The sequence below is a fragment of the Lutjanus erythropterus genome, chromosome 5 (genome assembly GCF_056507025.1).
Source record: "Lutjanus erythropterus isolate fLutEry1 chromosome 5, fLutEry1.hap2, whole genome shotgun sequence".
Lineage (NCBI taxonomy): Eukaryota > Metazoa > Chordata > Actinopteri > Lutjaniformes > Lutjanidae > Lutjanus > Lutjanus erythropterus.
Genome location: NC_139321.1, coordinates 20674327 through 20700907, shown reverse-complemented (window position 1 = coordinate 20700907; position 26581 = coordinate 20674327). Strand labels below are relative to the sequence as shown.

The window sequence follows — 26581 nt, the reverse complement described above, 5'->3', positions numbered from 1 at the left end:
GTGGTTGAAGGCGGAATCAGGCCAAGACTGCATTCACTACACACATTCTCCTGCAGTACTGACAGTATTCCCACCATGTACAGAATCAATTTTGCAGTGTCCTCATACAAAACAATTGTGAACAGGACTTTGTATAAGGAGTACCATAGATAAAATAAAATATTGCTATGCTTACACATGCACAATGAGAGATGTGTACATTGTCTTAAGAGCACTCCATTCCCATTTCTTTGTTGCTCAAAGAAAAGAAAATGTTTAAGCACTGCTAGGTTTTTAGACCCACTTATTCTAAGACAAGATCATGTAAAATTTCTAAATACCTTCAGGTATAAAGTAGCAGAGTTACTTTTACAGTTTCAAAATGTAAAAGGTTCAGGGTTTTTGAAGAATCAGGCACTTGAACCTCCCTGAATCCACCTCTGCCTTAGACCAAGACAGCCACAGCTGACATGACAGCCCAACTCTGTCATGTTCAGCCTCACCCACCAAAAGTGAGAGCTTCAAACTGTTTTACCTTAAGCACCTTCAGAAATTTCATTTATTTCTGTAATTGAAAGTTCGTATTCAAAACATTGAGCAAAACCCCAAGCACTATAGGAATATAAAACATGATCATGCATGAAGAAGTTTCATGAATTGTTTAAAGCCTGAAGTCCTGCAACAGCTTGACTAATGGTTTAGCTTCTTGACCAAGGACCTCTTATGTACCATATTATTTACTATAAACCTTGGTAAAGAGTTATATACCAGACTTAAAACAGAGTTTCAGACCCCCTTAGCAGAGGGCCACAGACCAGTATGAGCCCACTCACCACATCCTAAAGCAAAGATTTATACCATTTGCCAAATTAAGCCATTTGACCTCTGTAAACCTGTAGTTGTTGCCACCTTCTGAAAGAGCCTCCTTTTACAATGCCAAAGAAAAATCTTGGAGTCAGAGTATTTGATAATCTTTATTGAATTCAGAAAGCCTTGTTTGCACCTAGTTGTGTGGAACCTGAAAGAAAGAAAAATAAATTCATACAAATTGCAGCAAGACTATTAAATCTTTAGTGTCAATATTGGTAAACATACCTTGCCTTCTGCTTAATATGTGTGCTGCATATCGTTTCCAGAAGGCTGCTTCACTGGTTGACTGGGAACCTGAAAAGTCTCGGGGACTTGAAAGACAGTGTAGGTGTCCATCTGCTGTGCAGGAGCAGCATAATCAGGATAGTGGTATCTCTCATAGTGAGCATCATGCCAGCTGTCGCTGCCTTGCTCGTAGCTGCTGCTGGAGTGAGTGACTGTGCCCGGAGGATAGAGACCCATCAGGAACATGTAGTCGTAGTAAGGAGGATAGGGGCCCCAGTATCTAACCTGTGGCTCAGGCGGGCTGGTGTAGCCTTGTCCAGCAGCTGACTCTGCCTGCATAGTCAGAGGAGGAGGAGGAGGAAAGTAGCCTTGCTCCTCCGTCTCCGTCTGGTAGTCACCATGCTCGAAGATGTTCGCATACTGGGACAACTCGCCTGCATGGTACGTTGGTTCAGGTGGACTCACATTCTCAGGTGGACTCAAATTCTCAGGTACACTGAAGGCACCAGCCTGGGTTCCACTGGCCCTTGCCTCACCAGGAGTGAGAGGTGCAACAGCCCAGTTGATTTCTGCAGTGGAAATATCAACTAAACCCACTCATTAGCAAGAATTTCTTAAACAGTAGATAACAAATTTACCAACATTAGATGAGACCTTTCAATCGTCTAATATCAAGTTGCCGATTGTGAGACCACATAACATGAAGCATTGATTCCTACCTCTTGGGCCAGATTGAAAAACGGGTTGTGGTTGTGTTGAGCTCTGGACATGAGGTTGATGGAAACTGGTCTGTGGAGCAGGCTGGTAAGATGGCTGTGTATAGACATGAGGTTGAGAGAAGCTGGTCTGTGGTGCAGGCTGATAGGATGGTGCAGAGACTAATTTAGGAGCCTGGTTAGGCACAACAACTCCAGGTGAAAAGTGGCCAACAGGTGCTCCCTGCTTACTGCCAAAATTAGGTGCAGCATTTGTGTAACTGCCTCCATAAGATGCCCCAGCATTAGTACCTGAAGACAAAAGAAAATAAGTTAGACAATTGAATTTAAAGTTAAATTGTTTTAGAAATGTGGACGATATTTTACCTTTCGGGGTTGGCAGACAACATATGTTGACAATCAGCAAAGCAAAGAGGAAAGCCCTGAAACCATTGAAAACAAAATAACATTAACAAGCATTTCTCAACACAACCAACAAAAACATCACTGAAAAACAGCCAGCTTCTTACCCTGAGAAGATATGTGCAGTCATCATGGTGAAGCACAGCACTGGAGAACACGGCACATGTGAAGTTTTTAAATGTTGGCAGAGATCAGCTCTGACCAATCAGAGCTTAACGAGTTAACGATAGACACCTGCTGGTGGAGTGGATCAAACCTCAGTAATTAGACTAACAGAGGACAGGTGCAAAAAGCTGCTGGCTTCCTATAGTTGTTTCAGTTTAGTGCAGATGCTGAATGCAGAAATTAATCATGATTTGTGTTTCCTTATTAGTTGGACAATTTTTTGTCACTTTTGCGAAATCTAATGTTTTTTTAAAAAAATGATTTTACTGTTTGTTGGGGGCAGTACTGTTTTTATCAGACTTCCATTGACAGGTAAATTACGAAACATTATAAAGAACAATTTAGTCCAAATGGACTGAACAAAATATCCTGATGAAGATGTGTACTTGATGATTAGCCATGTTTTCACAGAAGCTCCCAGTATTCTTTGAGTTAATGCCAACTTTGCACAGTTGTTATGTAATTCCCATTAGGCTACTTAAAATTAGTAACCCTAACCTTAACCTTTGACGAAATTCCTAATTTTTGTCCATATCATTTACATTTATGATATTTTATTTGTATCCCATTGGAATCTGAAAATTTACTGATCACAAACTCATTTTTATTTTTTAAACAAAGGAAATATTTTTCACTGTGTTTGGAAAATGTAGCATATTTTGGTTGGTTTGGTTCTTTTCTCCAATGCAAAGAGACATCCTGCTTTCAAAGTTTCACTTATGTAAAGATACACAAGTTTTAGCAGCAGTATATAGATTAAGTAACAAAATTAAAAGTAATTATTATGCCCTGCTGATTTAGTTGAGGTCGAGGTCAAGCTCAGTTAAACTGTTTTATAGTCTTTTGTGAATAACAACAAAAATCATGTTTTATCATATATTACATTATATTGCACATATTGATCCTGAATGTCCAGAGTAACTTGTAACCGAGAACTGTAAAAAAAAAAATGTAGTGGAGTAAAAAGCACTCACTCAAATATAGTGAAGTAGAAAGTGTCATAAAGTACCTGAAATCTTTACTTACATAGCTCTACAGTACTTGAGTAAATGTACTTAGTTCCACAACAGCTGTAGGGTTTATTTATCATTACGTTTCATTATCAATAATGATTTAACTTATGAGAAGCAATAGTGTAACTGTCATGTTCACAAGCCAATGTAATTTTATGAATTGGTCACAAGGTGGCGCCAACAGACCAAACAGCCCATTGATTACCGTATGCAGTTGTTGCTGCTTTTCTATTTACTTGTGGCACCATATTGATTACCAAACTTGAAAAATGTTAAGGTGGTACAGCTCTATCCTGTTAATTATTATAATTATTATTTAGATCTACTCTCAACATTTAGGCTGGTTTATGATGGATGATCAGTGGGCCCATCACAAAATTGATTTTATTATCTCACTAGAGCAAATACTGTAATCCAGTCTTTAAAGATTTTATTACTTTTAAGAACACAGGTATTATGTCTCATCAGTTGTCAATTAATTCCTTAAAAAAAAGTACAGAAATTATTATTATAACATAATGTTATTTCTGATGACATGTTTCCAGCAGGGGAGAGGAAATCAGGGGCATTTGGACCTGGAGGAGTTTCAGACCAGACTGCATCAGACCAGTGATGGGGGCAGTAAACAGGCTCTCTGCACCCCGCCCTCCCTGACATCAGCAGCGGCCACAGCATGTGGGCCCTCCCGGCCGGGTCTTTGCATCTTATGGGACGAACAATATGTGGATGGTATGGACAATGGTATAACTATAGGAGGACATAACAGCACGTAAGTATACATCCTGCCACGAAACACGGACATCAGACAGACTGAAAATAGATCAGAGGCTCTCTGTGTGCTGTGTGATCCCGTGTCAGTGTGGGCAGTGATCACCCAGCAGCCAACAGCATGAACACAGGGATGTACAGACACACTGACGCTGCACCACGGACCACTAACACCTGCAGCATGAAGTCAGAGGGAGCAGCAGCAGAATTTACCTGCTCTTGTTCAAATACGTTTAATCACACCTAGGCTGGTTTGCACAAACAGAATTACCGTCTGAACTGGGTGTGTGTGGTGTGACGGATCGCATGCGCAAGTGAAGCGAGCAGATGAGCAGTATTAAAGCATTTTATGTGTTTTTTTTTTTGTGTTTTACTTAACTTGTTTGGGCGATTCTGCAGCACTGTTTTCATGTGAAACTCCAGCAGTGTTTTTTTATGGTCTAAAAAACCTAAACAAACCTTTAATTGGCATGAAGAGGGAGAAGATAATGACTGAATTTCCATTTTGGGGTGAAATGGTGAAGTGTTTATTTAAGGAATACAGAGTGAAATACAAGTGAAAGTTGCTAAGTCAAAATTTTACTGGAGTTAAAGTACTGGTGTACATACTTTTGAAAATACTTAAGTATTCAAAAGTACAAATTAGAAAGTACAATTTCTAATATCCTAATAATACATTGCTGTATTGTGTTCATAGTGCATTTACAGAACCTTATAACACTGAAACCACCTAATGAATGGATGTAGATCCACTATGCTGCATAAAGCCTATAGAAACACCTATAAATATTTCAGCATAGAAAAGCAATCAAATACAAAAAGGACAGCTGTTGTCATTTTAAGTTTTTATTTTCTTATTTTCCTTCTTTCTTTCTTCTTCTATTTTCTTATTTATTATTTGTTTTGTGAAAGTTCTGAAAATAGAGACAAATTGCCATCACATGTTCTCAGAGCCCAAAGTAACACATTCACAACGCTTTGTTTATCTAACCAAACCTCCAAATTATTAGAAAGCAGCCAATCCTCACATTTAAGAGGCTGAAACAATGAAATGTTAAAAAAAATGAACAATTTGTACATCAACTTGACTTGAACAACTTTATCTGCTCGGGGCACAAAAAATTCAGGACCTGAAATAGGATTACAGGACTTTCACTTGTGAAATAATAATAGATTTAAAACACTTTTTAAAAACATAGTGACAAGAGCTTCACTATATGACAAAATTGAAACAAAATAAAAACAAAAACACATAAAACTAAGCTAAAATCCATTTTAAAAGATGGTTTCGCAAAACAGTTGAGAAGAAGATTCAGGGTTTTCTGCTGCAGTAAACTGTTTGTATTCACATCAGATAAACTGTATAGGAATCGCAGCCCTTTTCGTACACAGTCTGACAGATTGCTGAACTTGAGGTTGTTGTATTTTATATTTGGTTGCCAAACCTTTGCAGACCATACAGCCTCTGAATATTAGAACTGACAAGTGATGCTCTGCCAGGCCGGGACTGCAGCCAGCTTTACTTCGTGCTTGTTACGGGTTCTTCTTCACTTCAGTTGATTCCTCAGTTGATTCTTCTCCAAATATAGACATGAATAAGCTGGAAATCAGCATTTTAACTTTACAGCATTATAGCTTTATAGTGAAATGGATTAGAATACAGAGAAAGAGCAGAGAAAATGTGTCACTACCCAACTATGATATGTGCATGATACAGAGACTTAATGTAAGTGCTGTCATTGAGTTTTTCTGGGTATAAAAGTGTTGCTCTTAAACATTAACCGAGTGTGTGTTTAACCCTCTCAGTGACCAGACTGACAGCGGTATATCACTTATGGAACATATTCAACAGGTTAGGTAAAGTTCAGAGTCACACAGGTCACTTCAGGTCAATACATTTTAGTTGAAGTTTTATACATACCAGTTCAATTTCATTAAAAGTACATGAGTGAGGGACAAACAACGCAAAACATCCACAGTAACACACCATACAGGCCAAAATGATGCAGTATATTACAACACAAACATGGAAATCAAATCATGTGGTTATAGTATCAGAGACACTTTTCAAGATTTTGTCACCACATGATCTTATAAGTCATGTGCAGCATTTCATCTTTACCTTTCTCGTCCACCTCAATATTTTTAGAAAGAGGAAGTAGTGAGTGAGATGGAGAAAGAGAGTCCCGTGGTTTGTCTCTGTTTTGGCATCATTTTCTAAAGAAACAAGATCAGAGATGATGACATCTGACTATTAGCTGTCCTAGAAGTTGCTGACATTGGTACTTTTTCTGTTTGCATGATCGCAGAGTGTGTTTGACTGCTGGTTATGAAACGCATACATTCACTTTTGTAGTTTCACTTATCAGGACCCTTAATCCCAGAATGTTCTCCCCGGCCCCTAAGTCCATACATAACTATTACAGCTACATGACTTACCCATACCTGTACCCTTATCTTTATCTCAGGTAAAGTGGATGACTGCCCAAGTCCTCAGATACCCCGGGCCACCAAAAGCCTGTGGTAATAAAATTAACTGTAACTTTGTGCTTTAGTACTAAAACATGATATCAGCTGTCAGATCTCGAGGTCCTGTCTCAAAGACAGCTCTTGTGTCAAAATTTTGCTTTAAAGGAAAGCTTTGACATTTTTTCGGAAATACTATGTCATCTTGTTGTCTTAATTGCTGAAAGTTACATGAAAATTGATACCACTCTCATGTCTGCCAAGTAAATAATTACATGGTTATTTTAGCATAGCACAAAAACAGAAACTGCTAGCCTGACTCTGTCCAAACACAACAAACTCTCCTGAACAGCATCTGTAAAGCTCGCTAGATATAACACTAAAAGTTGTGCAAGCTTGGTAACTGGTGGAAGCTCAGTCAGCTTTTTCATGTCTTGATTACTGTACTTAGATGTGCTATGCACTAGGCTTGTGTGTGCTGAAAAGAAAAAAAGATTCTGAAGGTTTATTTCCTGTGGAACCTGTAAAAGCGACATATAGTCACATCTTAAGTTAGCGAAACACTAGCTAACTTGTTAGCTAATAATTATGTAGATTAGCTAGCTAGTTTGCAAGCATTTTGCTATCATTAGCTAACTCAAAAGGTCTCTTTTACAGGTGCTCCAGCAACATATTTTAACCATCTTCAAAATGTGGTTTTCTTTTTAAGGTAGACAAGCCTAGCATATAGCTAAGGACAGAAAACTGGGAAGAAGAAAGGTGGCAGAAGTTGGAAAGGGTCAATTAACACATCATATCTTGATCATTTAATGTGTTCACAACCCAAAGTATAAAAACAATGATTCTCCATTTTGCATGGGGATTTGTTGTCAGGCAACTAGTGGAGATTCCAGGAAGTCATTGTTTCCATAACCCCATGTAAAACAGTGAATTGTCATTTCTACAAATTTGGGTTGAATGGATTAAACAAACAATAATATTAAGTGATAATTAATGAGATTTCTAAGTGCTAACTGTTTCCCCCATTTCCAGTCTTTATGCTAAGCTAAGCTAACCATCCGCTGCATGAATCTTCTCATCCAACTCTTCACCATAAAGTAAATATAGAACTATTCCCCAACAACCTTTATTACTTCAGCTGATAGTGTGCTTTAGGGGCGTAAAATGCAAAAGACTGACAGTAAAAGTAGCCTGACAGTCATCCACCTCATCCACAGAGTTCATGGGAGGTCATGAGTCAAGTTCAACCAATCATGAATCATGTATGTTTTCTTGTGGTGCAGATGAACAAATCTCAAATCATTTGGTGCAAGCTAAACGTTTGCTGCTTTTAAAAAGTCATGGGGACAAAATTGGCCTTTTTAAAAAGTGATGGTGACAATATAAATGACACTTACGGTTTGAGCTGTCGTAAGGCTTATTAAAACAGACCTTTGACCTAAACCTACTTAGTCTGCATTTACACTACTTTCCTATTTTTTTTCTGACCTTATCATTTCACACTTTGGACTTAGATTCATTGATAAAGTTACAGGGTCTACAGCTGCACAACATGAGCTGAACAGAGCAAAGATTTCAAACAAAATACAGTAAAGAGCCGAAGCATTTGAGAGACTTAACTCAAGGTCCACTTACTTGCTTATGTTGGAGCTTTCAACCACATCACTAGTTTGCTCAGTGATCAAGGAACTGTAAGCCGTCAAACTTTCCATCAATCTGAACACTTTTAGGACACATTAAGACATCCACGTTGGTTGGAATGTTGGTTTTACACTTAATGACTTTTGAAGCGATCTTACTGCCGCAGACAAATTTCCGATGTCAGAGCAGAGTCGAGATGTGCTCCCATCACCCCGATCGTTTGGTGTAAGGTGGTCTTAAAACTTAATATTACCGTAAGTCTTGGCTCATGCAAATCAGAGTTGAAGTGACAGTTCAGTGACATCTCTGATCTGATATCCAGCCTCAGCTTCTCTGTCGAACCTCTGTCTCTTTCTCTGCAGATCTCAGATGTTCCTATAAGAAGTCGTAGGAGTGCAAGACAAAAAATTAATACTCTGTTCAAGAATGAGAAAATAAACATGCAAATAATTACATTGATATTATAAATATAAATAATTAGTTTGATATTGTAAATATGTGAATAGTTACTTTGATTTTCTGACCTTTAGCTGATACACAGTCTGTCCTTGAAATATCTGACTATGGACAGACCTTTAATTGGACATTGTTTAATCCCCTTTTTGTTACATTATGATTCAGTTGTAAGAACTGATTTAGTAGAGCGGAGGTCACATTTGCCCGTTGATGAACACCGTCAGTCAAACTATCACCCTGCATACTCAGCTAAAGGACAGTCAGTACCCACAATGACAGAAACAAGACAGAATCAGAGAAAATAATCAATTATAAATAAGTACAAAGAAGTCCTCACAGCAGACTTCCCAGCATGCATTGTTTGAGAGGTAAAACTAAAACCTACTGAACATGTTTACTAAAGTACACTTAAATCAATATCAAATTTCTGTGACGAGAAAAGTTTATGTTGTGAATCGTTACAAAATTACCTCAACTCATCCTTTCATATTGAGTCAATTTAAATTTTGAATTCAGCCCAGGAGAGTTTTTTTTTTAAAGTTATTTTTATAGTACAGCAGTGTGTCTTTAAAGTGTTTTTTTTTTCGATTGCACATATAAACAAGCTGTATCAGGGCAGTTACTTGTCAGACATGTTATTAGGATAAATTAATTGTTGGCTCTGGTCTTTTCGTGAGATTTGTTGATAATAAAAATATAGAATGATGTCAGAACTATGGTTTGACCTTAAGTGGGCTTGTGTTGTGATCATATAGAAGTCATGTGGCTTCAGACCTTTGCTGGTCTTCTCTGGAGTTAGTATCTCTGGTCTGAATGTACACATGCGCACACATAGACAGATGACAGGGTTCGATAACACTGGGTCATTGGTTTGAGGAAGTGTATACAGGCTTTGCGTGCCACACAGTATGTGTATATAAAAAAAGCTGTATCTCGTGATGAGGTGATGATCATGGTCTAACATACATTCTGAGGTCTCATGAGTGGTGTTGTAGTTAAAATAAAGATCTCCAACACTGATTTGCATCACTGCCCTCAGCTAACAATGACCTCTGCCTCAGCCTCCAGCAGCGTGCTGGATCACACTGACAGACAAAAGAGCAAGAGAGATGTGAATGAACCTTAAACGTTGTGTAACGTATCTGGACCTAATAATGAAGATTATGCTCTGATTGCTCATCTGCTGTGGCAACAGTGACATAGCAACAACTCACTAAATGCATTTACACAGCTACAACTATCAAATTAAATGACGTGACCCCTTTTTGCAGTCAATGTTGGCAGTTTTTCCTCCTCATCAGTTAAATCAAAGGAAAATAAAATCACTGAACTCAACCATTATTTTATCATTGAACTAAATGATCGTCAGTAATAGTTCTAGGAATTTTACCTTGGTGGTCTGTCGTGATTCCTTAATGACACACCTGGATAACTCCTGGATGTATTACAGAAACTTCCTAACTTGCAGATCACATCTTAACTGTCTGCTAAGCACGGTGATTAACGTTAGAACCTGATGAAAAAAGACACTACAGAAGTCGCCATTCCTAACCAGTAGATAGGAAAATGTGTATTACACAAGCATCTTAACTTCCCAAAGTTTTAAATAAACTGTCTTAATTTTAGAATAACTGTTACACTGTCCTAAGTTTCACTTTTCTAGCTAACTTTTAACTTACTAACAAGCCAATGCTAGTGCAGGTTAACACTAGCTAATGTAAAGAGATCATTTTAAAGATCACACCCTGTTGCCAAGTTGTAGCCTTCAAAGTTTCACCTCCACTGTAGTGACTTGGCTAAACAATTTCACCATATTTTATACTGAGGTAATCCAAAAGTAAAGGAAAGTAATCAATTACTGTCATGCTTGGATTATGCCACTGACTGCATTTTTTTTAACAGGTAATTAGTAACTGTATCAGAATGCATTTTTTAAATAACCTTCTTAATCCTGGTGATGCATGTAGAATCTAAAAGATCTCTTTCACTTTCACATTCCCTCCCAAGAAAAGACTGACAATAGTTCCAATGCTTTTTTTATTTGTTTGATTTTTTTTAAATGACATTGTATGAAAGATGAATAAAGAAAACTCAGTTAAAAAAAAAATCATTAAATTGTATTTAATTTACAAACATAAATCCCAACACAACTCAAAGATTTAGGCAAGAGTCCTAAATTCAATTTCTGCATCTCCTATTTTTAACTTTTAACCGATATTTAAAAACTAGTACATACATGGATTGCATTTATATGGAGTTTTTCTAAGCGCTTTACAACACATGTAACATTCACCCATTCACACACACATTCATACACTAAAGGTAAAGGCTGACATCCAAGGCACCTCTGCTCCTAAACTAACCATTCACACACCAGGGGGGGGGTAAGTAAACCAGTCTAACCAGCTCTCCCAGTGTCCGCATCTGGAGCGTGTCTCCCAGCTTTAGTGACACTGCTGCGTGGCTTCCTGGGAATGCAGGAGTGTTTATGTTCTGCAGCTACGCTGGCTGAGGAAAGGGATCTTCTGTGCTGTACATCTGAGAGAGTGATTGAGAAAGAGGAAAAAAAAAATATTTGGGCGGGAGGAGAGGGAGTGAACTGGTGAGGAAGAGGAAGGAAGAACAGGCCATTTATAAAGAAGGAGAGTGGGGAAAGAGCAGAGAAGTGTGGTGTGTGAACACGTTGGCGGAGACCTAAGACACTGAACTGTGAGTACTAGAGAGTCGTGAGACAGCTGGAGAATATTACAACTTAACATCTGTGTATTTTGTTTCTGGGTTTTAGCTCTTGTGGCTTCACAGGAGATGTCTATATAGTGCATCAATTCATTCTGTTGTTTTTTCAGTGTCACCTTTTCCTGTTACCAAACTTCTGAACTTATGCAGAAGTGGATTTTTTCTCTTTTCTGTCTCTGTCTGTCTGTGTTCTTTCTTTTTTTGACGAGGACTGACCCAACTGCCTGAACGTATTGTTTCCAGATGTTTCCAGTTTTAGCTCACGTCTGGCCTGTGCAACTTTTAAGATTTTCCATTTAAGTGCTTGTTGAAATGTCACGTCAGGCCAGGCTCTCTTTTTACACGAAAACAAGCATGTTTGTGCGTTATATTTGCAGAATGGGCTCCTGTCAAAACTCAAAGGCATAGCTCAGATTATTTTACGTGAGATTGTGTGAGTTACTTATCGAAAGTCAGTGTGCCAGCTACAGTAGATGATGGTCAGCTCACCCCAGGTTTGAAGACGCAGACATGAGAAGCAGCACAGATGCTAATCGGTTTACTGCTGTGGGCAGGGTCAGCGGCAAAAGGTATTCCTAAATGCATCAGGATGTCAAATACCAACTTTTTGGATTGGTGAAACATCTCAAGCACAGCAAAACAATGAGAAACATAAGGAAATACAGACAGACAACAGTAACACAGAATAGAAAATACACTACATAAAACCGAACTATACATTAGTCCATCAGTGTGAGATAGTAAATAGAATCAGTATGATTAATACAGTAAATACAAGACGATCATTAGTCAGTGGTTTTGTGCTGACTGACCAAAGCTTGAGGCTGGTTTAAAACACTGCAAAGCTTCCTGAGTGTCTAATGTTTCATTTTTACTTTTTATTTTTTGGCAGGTGGACTGACAGAAGCCCTCTCTGTGTGCATGTTTCCATCCATGCAGGTGAAAGTACAGTGTTTGTGAATTGTCTGCCTCTGTGTGTGTGGGAGAGTGCGGGACCATGAGGGTGCAACGTTACCTCACCTTCGCCACCGGTCTGGTGGAGTGTCTGTGTTTCGCTGGAGCCGTGTTCGGATGGGCTTCTCTTGTGTTCGTCCTGAAGACAGAGGGCTTCTTCAGCTCTCTGTGCGTCAACACCACAGGCGTCAACGCAACGCAGACCTTAGGTCAGTCTGAATCCTTATTGTTATTTAAACTTAAGGGTGGGCTTACATGTAGAGGTGCATGGAGATGTGATTATCTGTATCTGTTCAGCCAACAAAATTATCTGTCTATCTGTATCAAATCAAATCAAAAGATTCTGTTTTACATTTCAAACTCTTCACACTAAAGATAAAGGCAAAATATCCTTCAGCTGAAGGGAATCATCTTTGAATCTTTGACATCTGGAGAAATTATCCTAAGCAACTCTTGAAAATATTTGAAATTAAAGCTCTTTTGATCTTCATTTTCACCTGTTTGACCTCACGCTTCTCAGTTTTGATCCCCTCTGTCTCTATGTTTTATGTGTCTATAGACTGCAGTGGACAGGATGAACAGTTCTCGCTTGTTTTCACCATCGCCTCCTTCATGAATAATTTCCTGACGCTCCCCAATGGCTTCCTCTTCGACCGGTTTGGTACCACAGTGGCTCGGCTCTTTGGAATGTGAGTCAAACAAAAACAACAACCTTAATTACTTCTTAAGAATAAATGGTCATTGGGTTTAAAAGATTTCTTGTGCAATTTTTTTCTCAGGTGAGTAGGTAAGAGAAATGAATTTATTCGGACCATTTATTGGTAAAGAACAACAACAGGTTGTTCATTAGTGTGCAACAAATGAGGCAACAAAGTACAGCCAACTACTTATAGTCTACTTGTTCCTAGTTCAGCCAGACAATTCACAATTTAAAAGGTTTATTATAGCAGCCGAAGATAGTTAGTGTGGCATCTAGGTCCCGACCTCACTTTTAGCTGCGGATTATGTTTACATAGAAATACTGAGGATGAGCAAATATCTTAAACCCCCTGTGGGAGCCTGCAGGTGGATGCTGGGGTGGTGGTGGGACTGAGAGAACAGGCTTGACAAATATACATAATTTAATTAAAGATCTTTTTATTGCGGTCTTGCAGGGCGAAACAAAATTACACTGTTGTTCAGTCATTAAAGAGAAATAATAGATGAGTATGAATAGTCATTTCACTTGGACTTCAGTCACAGATTTGATGACTTTAGACTAGATTTGACAACATCCAAGAAGACTTGGACTTTAAAACCAGTGATAAATGACTTCACTTGGACTTGAGTCTTTTGACTTAAAAATATTTGATACCTTCCCCCAAGTCCAATATAAAAAAGTATGTTATTGAAAAAGTGTGCTACAGAGATTCAGTTGGAAAACATGGTATCAATGATGATTTCATTTGTGGACAAAAACTATGTTGTGGTCAACAAAAAGCTAAGTGCAGTATGAAAAACATGAAAATTACAGGCGTTCAGCATTGTAAGTTGCAAGTTTTAAGGTTTAAGTTGCAACATTCAAAGATTAGGACTTGAGTGCAAAGACTTTAGACTTACCGGTGACCTGCAAAACAATGTTTTGACCCCACCTCTGCAAAACATCAGTGAACATAAAGAAAACAATACAAGGGATGTATATATGTATACTGTATATCCCAACAATAACACAGTCCCTCCAGTCACTTCTAGAGAGCTCCACACATGGATATCTACCTCCTACACTGAGGATGTGCAGTGAATGAGTGAATAGAGAGTATTGTTGTTAAGCTGCTTCTTTATTAATCGAGTATTTGCAGGGTCTAGAATGTATTTTAAAAAAAAGTGTCCTGTGCAGCCTGGAATTTGAGTTTAAACTGAGAATCTGATTTTCTCATGATGTCTGCCAGCCATTGTGTGTGATTGGGCGGCACACTGTTCCTCCACCTGAGCAGCATTTTCCAGCCGAGCCAGCAGGGAAACAAAATATTATGTCAGTTTTCCACAGTTAATTAACCTCCCACCAGCAGTGACCCCAACCAGAGGACTTTGTCCCGAAATGACGTTTAACACTTGATTACTTTCACACACTGTCATTTTCATCGTCCCTTTTGATTAATCGATTAGTTTTTTGGTCTGAAAAATGTTAGAAATTATTAAAAAATTTGACCACAACCTAAAGATATTCAGTTTTCTGTCTAAGAGGGCTAAAGAAACCAGAAAATAATCACATTTAAGAAGCTGGAATCAGATCATTTTGACTTTTTTCTTCTTGAAAATTTCTCAAACCAATTAATCAATTATCATAATACTTGACGATTAATTTAATGATTAACAACAAACTGCTTCATTGATCCATTGATTCATTGTTGCAGCTCCAACACAAAGTATCTTGTGCATAAAAAATAAACATAATAAGCAATTAAGAGAGCTTATTTATGAGGCAGTTTACGTACCAAAAACAAAAAAATATAGACACTCCTTTCTGAGGATTATTTGTATTTGTAACAGGTTGTTCAGCCAAAACTTTCAGTTTTTTGCTGCAACAATAAAACAAAACATAACAAGGAGCCCTACGCTGCTAAAACAAACAAATTCTCAGTAAAAACAGACAAACTTCTGTCCTCCTCGTCTCCCTGCATGATTGTGATTTTCTCTGCTTGTGGTGCAAAGAGACAATTTCATTCTGTCTCTGGTATTTCCCTCTGCAGGATTCCTCAATCTGTTTGCTTACAAACAGCTGTTTTCTCACACAGAGAGACGAAATAGTATTGTTAATAATGGTGTGGATGTGGATATATATATACTGCACATAAAGGGTTCCTTCTGAAGAACCTTTTTTTTTTAAGACTGAGGGTTACATTCAGAACCCTTTTTCATCCAAAGAACCCCTTTTCTTCAGGGATTGTTTAAATCATTGAAGAACTCTTTTATCAAGGGTTCTTGTACCATAATATAAAAGAGTTCTTTGTAAAAATCTTGGTAGGTTCTAGATAAAACCAATAGAATACAAAAAGGTTCCAGGTAGAATCTCCTGAGTGTCTTGTAGATAAAGCCTATTCCTACTTGGTTAGCTAGTTAATTAGTTAATATGGTTGGAATATAAAAATGTTCCTGGTAGAGGCCCTCGGTGGTAAAAACTCCCAGAGAGGGTTCTTGGTGGAACCAGTACACTATAGAAGGGCACTCTTGTAGATGGTTCTTGGTGAAACCTTTCACAGATGGTTCTAGGTATATCCCTCTATGTTGGTGTCTAAGTAGAACTTTCTTAAAGGGTTTCATTACCAGGAACCAAAAACTTGTTCGGGCAAGAACCCCTTGAGGTTCTACTTAGCAGTTTTCTCTCTAAGAGTGTGTGACCGCTGAGTACAGCTCAGTCTGGGGATGTTATGTAAAGTATCTGAGGTCTCCACACAGCAGCAGAAACAAAAATGCAGATGTGTACAGGCCAAACTCTGACACTGAGTAATGCAGAATGTAGGGAAAATGTTTAATGAGAAAAGGGAGCAGTAAAGAAAACAAGTCAGTAAAAAAAAAGAGGAAAAAAAAGAGGATGATTACAAAAATAAAAAAGTCAGGACTGTTAATCACCAGAGGATGGAGGAATGTCGGACAGAAATAAGTCTGATGTTTTGGTATCGACGTTCAGACCCTGTGAAAATCCTCCCTACTGCCTCAGAGTTGATCTCCAACATATGAAATAACACCACACGCACACACACACACACACACACACACACACACACACACACACACACACACACACGCCTGCCCAGGTCACTGCCCCAGTTATATCTAAATCCACAATAACAAACTGGCACTAAGGCCATCCATATGTTTCCGTTTAAAGAGGGTGGAGTGAAAATAAAAGGCCAAGGAATGCAAATAGTTGGACAAGAGATAACAAGTTGAGATGAGGACGGATCATCGCTTAATACGGTCCAAGAGAAGGAAATTAAAAGTCTGCCAAAAGTTCTCCAAACAGCAGCAGAGGAACATGTGTTTATTGTGGTAGATTTTTATCAAATATAATTTTTTACTTTTAGTTGCTGAAAGTGCTTTGATTTTTATTCACTTTAAGGTCAGTTTTCCCATATCAAATTGTTTGTTTTGCAAATTCTTGTCTTTTTTAAGCTCCATTATGCCAATAAATTGACACTGGAATTTCTCCCTCCCCTCCTCCCATCAGATTTCTTTACACCATGGGTACCTTGATGGTGGCTTTCTCGATTCCAGGTGAAAACATTTCTCTGTGTCTTTGCTTTGTGGTCTCTCAGGTCTAAACATGTACTGATTTCACAGCTGTAGATGCTCATTCCCCTTTTTTTTCCCCCCTCTACCAACAGCTTTGTCCAACCTCCTCTTCCCAGCCATCTCCTTCCTGGCAGTGGGCGGCATCTTGTTCCTAATCACCAACATGCAGGTACTGAAGCAATCATTCAGATTATTCAGATGTTTGCAGCATTGTCAAGATCTGCTCATCTGATCGACTTCACACTCTACAGTGCACTCTCTGTGGCCGATAAAAGTAAAAGTTTGACTCCAGAATTCTAATCTTCATGCAAAAATTATTTCTGTCTCATCATTTTAAGCTTTGTGATAGATCTTTTTTGAGCTATTTCTGTGCTCCGTGACTGGAGTATTGCCTAAAGGTACGGCAGAAAAGACACATGATTAAGAACGACTAACTCTAACTCGTCCCATGACCCACTTTTGAGAAAAGCTGTCTGAGAAACTCGGTTGTAAGACCTTTTTTTTTGGAAGTGACAAAAGTTTGACTTCATTGTGTTTAAGATCTTAGTGTTTACCAGATAAAAAAAATGTTTAGGTCTGTCCTCCGGTCATCACTGAACAGGAACACAAACTAGTTACAGAAAGTTTGCCCCCAGTGCAGTGTTGTTGGCTGCAGGCATTTTCTCAGACCGACCTCGTGATCTCGTGAGGGCAAAAACACACAAACCCTCTCAGGGAAACTGTGGATTTGAATGGTGAAAATGTGTGTGAAAACTGCATTTTCATATTCAAACAGGCAAATCTCTTGAAGCCCTGAGAGGCAAGTGAAAAAAATTCTAGTGATTCAATTCGTGAGAAATACAAATGAGGAAAAAAAAATCTGTTCTGGTCATTTTCTAGGTCTGGTTTTCTAAAAAGGGTTTTACCAGAATACTCTTCCTTAAAAATGCATAAAATACAACCTCACTAGACTAGACTATGTAAAGATATAGAGGAGGAATAATGAGTAACTTTAACATTTCACTGCTATAAAAGTACACCGAAATATGTTTCTGAGAACATTTTCAGTGGGAAATCGGCAATGTAGTGACTTAATCTTGACCCGTGTTTGATCAGAACTGGTTTCATTGGGGATTTGTGAGCATTGAGTGTTCAGATGACGCTTTCTTTCTTTTTTCCACCTTAATTAGTAAAGAGTTTAAAAAAAGAATAAAATGTTTTGGTCTGAGGATCACAGCTCGTCAAAAGTGAAGACAAAGCATCTCGGTCACCAGCACAAGATAGCAGCGCTCGTCCGAGATGTTTTGGCTTAATTTTTATACAGTGGGAGGAAGTGGAGACGCGTCGCCCATCTTTATTTACGATCATGTTACAATGAATGTCGCTAACAGCATCTTTAAAACACATTTCCATCTATGGAACAGGTGGAAGTAGGTGATTTTATTTATTTTATGTTTTTGTTTTTGTCAGCATAATTTTTTTTATGTGTTTGTTGTTGTGGTACTCATTTCTGCCACAAGAGGCAGAACGGCAACACTACCCATATGTTCTAAACAGGCATAAAAGTATTTATTCCAGGTGAGCTTTAATTTTTAATAGATTTGTTAAATGAAATTTTAAAAAAAAATTCTCCATCAAAAACATAAGGTACATACAGTATATTGGAACATCTGTCATGTCTTTTGGCTGAAGAGTTTTGGAACCAAATAAAATACATCTCTAGCTAAAAGAAGAACACATGACAGTAATGTTGCATTATTTTCAACACACAATATACTCTTACCTGTACCTGTACCCGTACCTTGTGTTTAGAGAGCATGGAGAAATTCAAACACACCTGGAATAAATTGTCAACCTCTAGTGGCCAAAATGAGTACTACAACAACAAACACTTCAAAAATGATCCTGGCAAAACTTTTTTTTTTTACTTGTTCTAAAGTCATAAACACAGGAGAGAAAACAATTTAGATTAGACCTAAAGAATGACCAGAAATCACCTTAGTTTTTTTTCTCATTTGCCTCTCAGGGTTTATGTACAATTCAGCTCAGCAAGATTTAATTTTACATTTAATGACAGAAAAGGAGACGCAAAAAAAAAAAGACATTTCTACATTTCTAAAATAGCCCAATGGACACACAGACATTTAAGCGCAATATTCCTTTGTTTTCATCAATTTCAAATTTGTCTCCTAAAGGTCGGAAACCTGTTCGGTTCACACCGCTCCACCATCATCACTCTCTACAATGGGGCCTTTGACTCTTCCTCGGCACTCTTCCTTGTCATCAAGGTGAGAAACCTTCACACGCTGCTGCTCTCATGAGTCAAACCTACGAGATATGTTTAACCCTTTCATGCTGTGATGATGATCTCCACCTTGTCTGGTCTTCTCCTGCAGCTCTTACATGAGGCCGGCATCTCTCTCCGCGCCTCCTTCCTCTTTCTGTCCGCCTGTGGCGTCATTCACCTGCTCAGGACCTTCTTCCTGCTGCCCCGAAAATTTATTCCCTACCCGCTGCCTGATGGCTACACATATGGGTACGAATCCCCAACATACAAACATCTCATGCATGCTTCAGGGTTGCATCAAGTGTAAATTTATTTTCAGTATTTTAGTCATTTACAAAAAGGCCCACCTAAAACCGTCCGACATCTCTTGGAAATGTCCTTTATGTCCTGTTATGTCATTTTAGCCAATTAGAACATGGAAACTACAATTATTTAAAGTAAGTAAATATCAAAGATCAATGTACTCAAACCACCCACTGTGACCTCTGACCTCAGGATAACTTGTGGTAAATCAGCGACTCTGAACTTAGAGCAGACAACAGCGAACGGCGACACACAGAGGACGACGGAGGAAATGCCACTCAACAAGGACGTCCCTGTCAAACAAGGTGTGTGTAACTGCAAGTTTGTGTGGTTTATGTGACGTAGATTGATACATAGTAACATAAAACAGAACTAAAGTAATGATATATCCTATTTCTCCATCAAATGTTCCTCTCATCTCTCTCAGAGAAGAGTTTCCGTGAGTGTTTTGTGTCCTGGTTCTTCTTTTGGCACTTGGTCTGGTTGTCGGTGATGCAGCTCAGACATTACCTCTTCATCGGCACCCTCAACCCCATGCTGCAGCGGCTGACAGGAGGAGAGCCTTCGCTGGGTAAACACACTAACTTGTTTTTAAGATATAATTTCGGCTACTGTCAAAACACATTGGCCATGATTCAGGCAACACTGTTGTAACAAAGAGAAATGTGACCTGACCACTTTAGTGTGTTATCTGATGGTATAAAGAACTATTGAGGCAGAATAACAATTTCTCAGTCGAAGTTAAAAAGCAAAACTCTAAAAAAGTTCTCACTCACTTTCGTATGGATTCTTTTGGAGATTTTGTCCGTCTTTCTTCAGTGAAATGTACATTTTGCCACAGCCAGCTGTTGACGTTAAATCCATCATATGCAACCATCTCTGCCAGTATTTCACCCAGAGTTGTTTTGGATAAAGTATGAATCCAGTATTCTTGCACTCTTTGTGCTGTAACTTAGAGTTTTGTCTGAGATTTTGAATTTGGCAGCGAACCGCTCTTTGTACCTCAGTCCAGTGCATTTAATCCCTTGTTCAGACAGCACAGCGTACACTTGGCGTTCTCGTTATTTATATTTTGAAGTATTTCCACACAAAGCTGGTGTCAGAGATCATGTTGTGTTAGTCTCATTCAGATGGTAGAGCCACAAGTTACCAGTCTGACCGCATCAATCATCAGAAGTGCTTGAAATCACATTTTGTACTTGTTAATAAATTAATTAAAGTGCTCGATTGTGCTCCAGCTGCACTCACACACAGCCCTTTCACCTGCACAGCTGTTGAGCATGTCTTAAGTATATTCCCATATTTTCTGCATATTTTAGACACGTCTTTCCCAGTTTCTGTTACCTGGAAAACAGGAAATAGTTTGGAAGTGAACTTCCAAGTCCAATGAATACTTCAACTAAGATAACACAACTGCAGAAATTTTATTTTAGCAAGTATCTGCTGTAGAGGTGGTGGTTTTAATTATGACAAATCCTGTCTAATGAGTGGACTTTTCTCTGCCTTTGTGTGTTCCCTCAGTGAGCAAATACATCAACGCATTCGCTATAACGCAGCTGTGTGGCGTGCTCTGTGCTCCCTGGAACGGCCTCATCATGGACAGACACAAGGGAAAACCTCGTGCTGCAGGTAACGTGTTAATACTAATAATGACTAACAGTGAAGAACCCAGCAGGCCACACTCAATCTCATGTTCCTTTTAGTAGTTATACTTAACAAAATAAAGAAAGAAAAACACAAACTTTGAGACTTCTATAATGATTTTGTTTCTTTTATCAGATTTTTTCATCGTTAATTAAAAAATGATTAATGTTCTATAGGCCAGTTATAAGTCAATTGCAGAACAACTTCTGGTTCCAAAGTTGTGAAAAATCTCTATGGTTCATATTAATTCTCCTCTTGCATAACTTACTTAATCTCTGTAGCTGCTCTTTAATTCATCAATCCCCTGCCAATTCGACCATTTCACTAATGCAAGAGAGCTGCAGAGCAAAAGTACTGTCAAATATTAAAAGTTGTGCGAAAATGTTCACAGTATAAAATAAACATGTGCAATACACAGAGATAATTTGTTAATTGTTGTCCTGTTCTGTGCCTCAGCTGTGCGTCTCTCTTGTCTATGTAGAGCAGACTTTTTTTTCATATCTATATATTTTTCACCTCTTTCATCATTGATTGTATTTTTTCAGTGCTTTCAAGTATTGGCTGCCTGGTGACTACAGATTAAGATGAGCCTCTCTGGGACTATCCCTTTAAACTAAAATATTAATCTAAAACTAAAGTGGTGCCCATATGGCTAATACAGTTCATTTATAGAAATGCAAAGTCAGTATTTATTTATCTGCATCGATGTTATGAACATTAACTAAACATATTTTATACTTTGATTAAGATAAATCAGAAATGTGTGTAAAATGTGATGACAGATTGTAGGAAATGTGCATATCAAGGGTCTAATCTGGGCTGGTGATCTAACACGCTACTTAGTTCCCTGATTTGCTGCTTTCTGTCTGATAGAAGTCGCTGTCATCAGTGAAATGTTGCGTAACGATGTTCTGTTTTCATGCGTGTGCATTTGTAGGAGAGAGTGAACAGGAGGCAGACCTGCGGGCCTCGGTGCTGTCTCTCTTCCTGACGGCGCTGCAGTGTGTGTTGTTCTCAGTTTGCGCCTCCACGCCGTACCTGCCGCTGCAGTACCTCACCTTCATCCTGCAGGTGCTCAACCGATCCTTCCTGTACGGCGGCAACGCAGCCTTCATCAGCGTGGCGTGAGTATAAACACAAGTCACCACCAGCCTCGCTGCCAACTGTCATAAAAGATGTTGATACTGACCTGGTTTAGAGCTGCAAATATTTGGATATTGCTCTTGATAACAGACTGTTTTGAATCTCATGCTGATGCTATGTTGAGACATACCGTACAAATTAAACATTATCAAAATAGATTAACAAATCAAATAAAATGCCAGAATTTATATTAAAGAAATATAGAAATTTATATAAAAAGCTATTTCTTAATCACTTGGCTTACAAACAAACAAAAAAGAGAAAAAACAAACAAAGAGGAGCCTAGACTTCAGACATAAGAGATATAAATCAAAACAAGAAACAAGAAATATCTCCGCAAATCTTTCTTGCTACTTTACTAAAGTATATTTTTTAAGATACATTTATATCATTTGTAAACCAAACAAAGAGGCCTACGATGAGTATGATATTTACCCATAAGTATGATTAATATAATGATTTTAGAAATAGTTTACATTATTCATATAAAAAATAGCAATAACAAAAGTCATTTATCTTAAGTGATATCAAGTCTTTTTCATTTGACCAATATTTTGTCTGATATTTTGTATTTTATATGTAATATTTATATTTGTCACATTGAAAATGCTTGAACACGAACTTGAAACCTGCAAAGACTTGAACTGAGCTGAACTTTAGCATTTCTACTGAGTTAATCTTTTTTTTTTTTTTATCATGATTTCAAAACCTCAGAACACACACTTGAAAGTCTTGTTAAAATTTCCAGTAAGGTTTCAGGGAGGAGTCGCAGTGATTTACGACAGGCAGATCCTTAGGAGTAACGTTGGACCGCCAGGGCCGTCAGCTCTCCAGAAGGAGTTTGAACTGTTGCCCCCAGGCTTTTTCAGGACGCCAGATGACTCCATGTCTGTTTTATCTCAAGTGCTTTTGATATACTTAATCACAATTATCACTCTGCATTCCTTGCACTCCCCTGGAACATTTGCACTCTTGCATATTTGTACTTAGTATATAGTATATTTCCATTTCCCTGCACTAGTTATGATATTTGTTGTTAATGTTGTCCTTAAGTATTCTGTTATTTTGTGCTCCAAAGGCTGCTCCAAACTAATATCATGATATTTCAGGGTATTTTACAATAACAATATTTTTGATGATATGACAAAATACTGAAAAATATTGTGAGAGTGTCATTGTGAGATTGTTGGTGCTTCTCATATTCATCCAGGCGGTTCTGCTTGGAGTGGTGAAATTAGTTGGTTACCATCTTTTTGGGTGTCTTACTTTTGTAGCCAAACCACTTAAACATACTGAGAGCTGGTAGCAATGTTACTTTTCCGTTCAACAGCACTTGTTGTTGCTGCGTGTCATTCTGTCAACAAGTTGTAATATTGCCAGAATCGTGATAGGAATTTTTGTCGTCATGAAAAAATTATATCGATATAATATGGCACATCCCTACATTAATAAACTTTATTAAATATTATTAACAGTGCATATAAATGGGAAAAGTTTTAACATATTTTAAATTCTTCTCTTTGCTCTGTCATCTCTTCGTGTGTGTGTGTGCAGTTTCCCATCATGCCACTTTGGGAAGCTGTACGGTATGGTCATGGCTCTGTCTGCAGTGTTTTCTCTGCTGCAGTATCCCTGCTTCGCCCTGGTGAAAGGAGTTCTGGGTGGAGATCCTTTATATGTGAGTACATGACATATGATTCATGCGACTATAAATCCTCCCTACTGTATTTACTTTGCTCCCTCTCACCCCAGTACCACCCAGTGGTAGAAAATTATGCGTTTGAAGGAGCTTTTTAAATTTACTGCTCATGCTTGATATGCAGTTGATGCCTCAGTGTCCTCCAGATTGGAGGGGGACAAGCCGGAGGGACAGATAAGATGAGCCATGGAAAGTCTTGAGAGTTTCCCATCATTGTTTCTTTCCTCCCTCCAGATAGTAGCGACCTTTTTATTGCTGACATGATTACGTTACGTAAATCACAAGTCACCTCAGAGTAGTTGGCCCACATAACCAAGTGGAAATGTCATCTTGCTGTGTTGTTGGGTGCCAGAATCAATGTAGTAATGGCTCAGAACTGAAGGTTAATCACACACCAGCTGCCACTGCTAGTCAAAATAGCTAAATACAACTATGATTAAACAGGATGATGAAGATGAAAGCTGAGAGATGTATGCAAGTAGTGACAAAATATAATAAATGACCTCACAGAATGTCACATCTGTGTCTCCAAATTTTGGTGGCATACGTGTCTCACAACGTCTCTCACACCCACTTTCCTTAATAAAAAGAAAAATACAACCAGTCGCCTTCTGAATTCATTCAAGTTTCTCATTTATACCAAACTTAGACAAACTTTAATGCCTTTTTAACTCCATAAATGACACTTCCCTTAAACTCGACAGACAAATACAAAGAAAAACGAAAAGAAAATGTCTTGTCAAGACTTTCTACTGTTATAACAATCACCAACCCTGGTTTGGTTGAAATAAATCCTTAACCAACCGCATTAGATGTGAAAATATTTTGGTTGTGGCTCTCCTCCTCTCACTCATACTCAGCTCAGCGCACCATCTTCCTTCCCAGCGGATGTTTACTGTAATAGAGCAGCACCTGGTCACTCTGCAGACCATTAGATTAGCAAAGTAAAATGACAAAAATCACCCAAAAGAAAAACACTAGCCGATATGTTCATCGCCCAACCCCAGGGAAATTAGAGAAAGATTGTCCATCCATTGAGTGAGCGTGACAGTCTGCTCCCATTAGTTAATGTGAATTTTTTCAAGTAACAGTTGCAGACCTGGAGAGTGAGTGACTGTACATAATCAGAGCTCATATTTTCTCCAGCCACTGAGAGAAAATAAGGCAACAAAACTGTCTGGAAAGTGTTAGCTAACATGTTAAAGGAATTGTTTTGCTCCACCCACAAAAAAACATAATGTTCACCAACAGAAAAGGGGTCTATAACATTAACTTTACCAACAAACTTAGTGATTTTTAATCCTTAAGTAAGTTACTACACTTTTCACAGTTATCTTGTTACATTTTGTTTGAAATTACCTTTATGTTTTGTTTTCTTTTGCTAATTTGTTTTGTATATAGTGTTTATGAGCATTTTGATGATCTGATTTTGTTTCTGTTGACTTTGAATGAGGATGACGATGCTAATAGTTATCTAAGAAACTGAGATAAACATCAAAATTCCCAAAAACACTATATACAAAACAACTGGTAAATACTATTAACAATATGCAACAAGCTAACTGTGAAATGTGAGTCTGTAGGCAAATGTAATATTACTATAGTATTGACAGACGTGCAGCTCATAACAGTAGAGAATTGAACTCTTACATTAAACAAAGGACAAGAGATCGAGTTATTCTTCAGTGAAAACTGACCCAAAGTGCAAGTTTTCCACATCGCACTGTTTTTACCTATGAACTCTCCTCTCACTGCCTCCTCCTCCTCTCTACACTCATGTGTCTACAGGTCAACATCGGTCTGACGCTGCTCAGCCTGCTCGCCTTCATCCACCCCATCTCTGTCTACCTTCACTGTCGACGTCTGGCCTCTCAGCGAGTCAAGAGCAAAGCCTCCTCTTAGAGTCTGTAAGGTGACAGCAACGGCTGGCACTTAAAAAGTCCTTAACACCACTAGTGACACTGTTACCTCTTCAGTTTGTTTGATTGACAGCTCTCAGATGGCTACGTGAGTCCTCTCTGAAAAGTGACATCAGGTGCTTGTAAATGCATTTCATGTTGTACAGATGTAGCCTACTCCTGGAGCATGTTCACAGCCAAACTGAATGTATCCCTAATAATTAAGAGCTTCCTCTGCTGTGGTTGACCCTCTGCATAACCTTTTACCTCTTGTGAGACAATCCTTTTTACACTGAGCTTTTCTAAAGCATCTCAGAGCTTTGTGACAATCAGCCACTGTTAACTGTTTATTATCCTGCTCCTGGCTGCTCCAGAGGCTGTTTACACCCGGTACTGACGTGCGGGTGATCTGATCACAAACAGACAGCCTTAAGTCCAGGTGTGAATACTCCCAAAATGCATTGAGATCCAATCGCTCAGTTCAGAGGTGGTTTGGGCCAAATGTGACCACCTTCTTTCAGCAGAGTGCATGTTAACGTGTCCTGGGTCACAATAAAGGACCGCCTACTTCACTGACGTCCTGTAAGTACACAGGAAACACGGTCTCTGATGTCCATTTCCTTTACATGTTTGGGCTCTCTTATTGGCAAAGATGAGCAGCAGATATTTGTGAACGCACTGATTTCACCTCTGAACTAGCAACCGCAATATCCCCAGACTCATTTGAAAAATAATGCAATTTAAGCGTTATTAAGTGCAGAGGAACTTAATAAATTTTGCAAATATTTGAATCTTTCGCGGCTTTTTGTCAATTCAATGCAATGTGTGAAGTTCTTGCGTCAGTTTGTCACACCGTTTCTGTACCGGTGGCTACTCTGTATCTGAAGTGCATCTACAGTACCTGCCAACATTTAGCAGCTGTTTGAACACAGTTTCAACTGACTTAAGCATTTACACTAAATTTA

At 38.5% G+C, this 26581-nt stretch overlaps 2 protein-coding genes across 4 annotated transcripts; one reads left to right on the top strand and one right to left on the bottom strand.

Annotated features, from left to right (window-relative positions):
* Positions 1-1078: 1078 nt before the first annotated feature.
* LOC146326756 (uncharacterized) lies at positions 1079-2333 on the bottom strand. Of its 2 annotated transcripts, none has more exons than XM_084718398.1 (4): positions 2300-2333; positions 2157-2212; positions 1794-2081; positions 1079-1661 (listed from the first exon to the last, which is right to left on the bottom strand). In XM_084718398.1, exons 1-4 carry the CDS (start codon positions 2323-2325, stop codon positions 1087-1089), a joined length of 945 nt encoding a protein of 314 aa, XP_084574524.1. In that variant the 5' UTR covers positions 2326-2333; the 3' UTR covers positions 1079-1086. The 2 variants fall into 2 exon arrangements, with proteins under 2 accessions (XP_084574524.1, XP_084574525.1); XM_084718399.1 differs by having other exon boundaries at positions 1079-1643.
* A 1686-nt stretch (positions 2334-4019) lies between these two features.
* Positions 4020-25717, top strand: slc43a3b (solute carrier family 43 member 3b). Of its 2 annotated transcripts, none has more exons than XM_084719096.1 (13): positions 4020-4139; positions 12330-12600; positions 12951-13080; positions 16599-16645; positions 16756-16832; positions 18838-18930; positions 19039-19178; positions 19425-19537; positions 19660-19803; positions 20754-20861; positions 21814-22000; positions 23574-23697; positions 25507-25717. In XM_084719096.1, the coding sequence occupies exons 2-13, from the start codon at positions 12435-12437 to the stop codon at positions 25618-25620; spliced, it is 1443 nt and encodes a 480-aa protein (XP_084575222.1). In that variant the 5' UTR covers positions 4020-4139; positions 12330-12434; the 3' UTR covers positions 25621-25717. The 2 variants fall into 2 exon arrangements, with proteins under 2 accessions (XP_084575222.1, XP_084575221.1); XM_084719095.1 differs by lacking the exon at positions 25507-25717 and having other exon boundaries at positions 4023-4139; positions 12330-12347; positions 12385-12600; positions 23574-23724.
* The last annotated feature ends 864 nt before the right edge of the window (positions 25718-26581 follow it).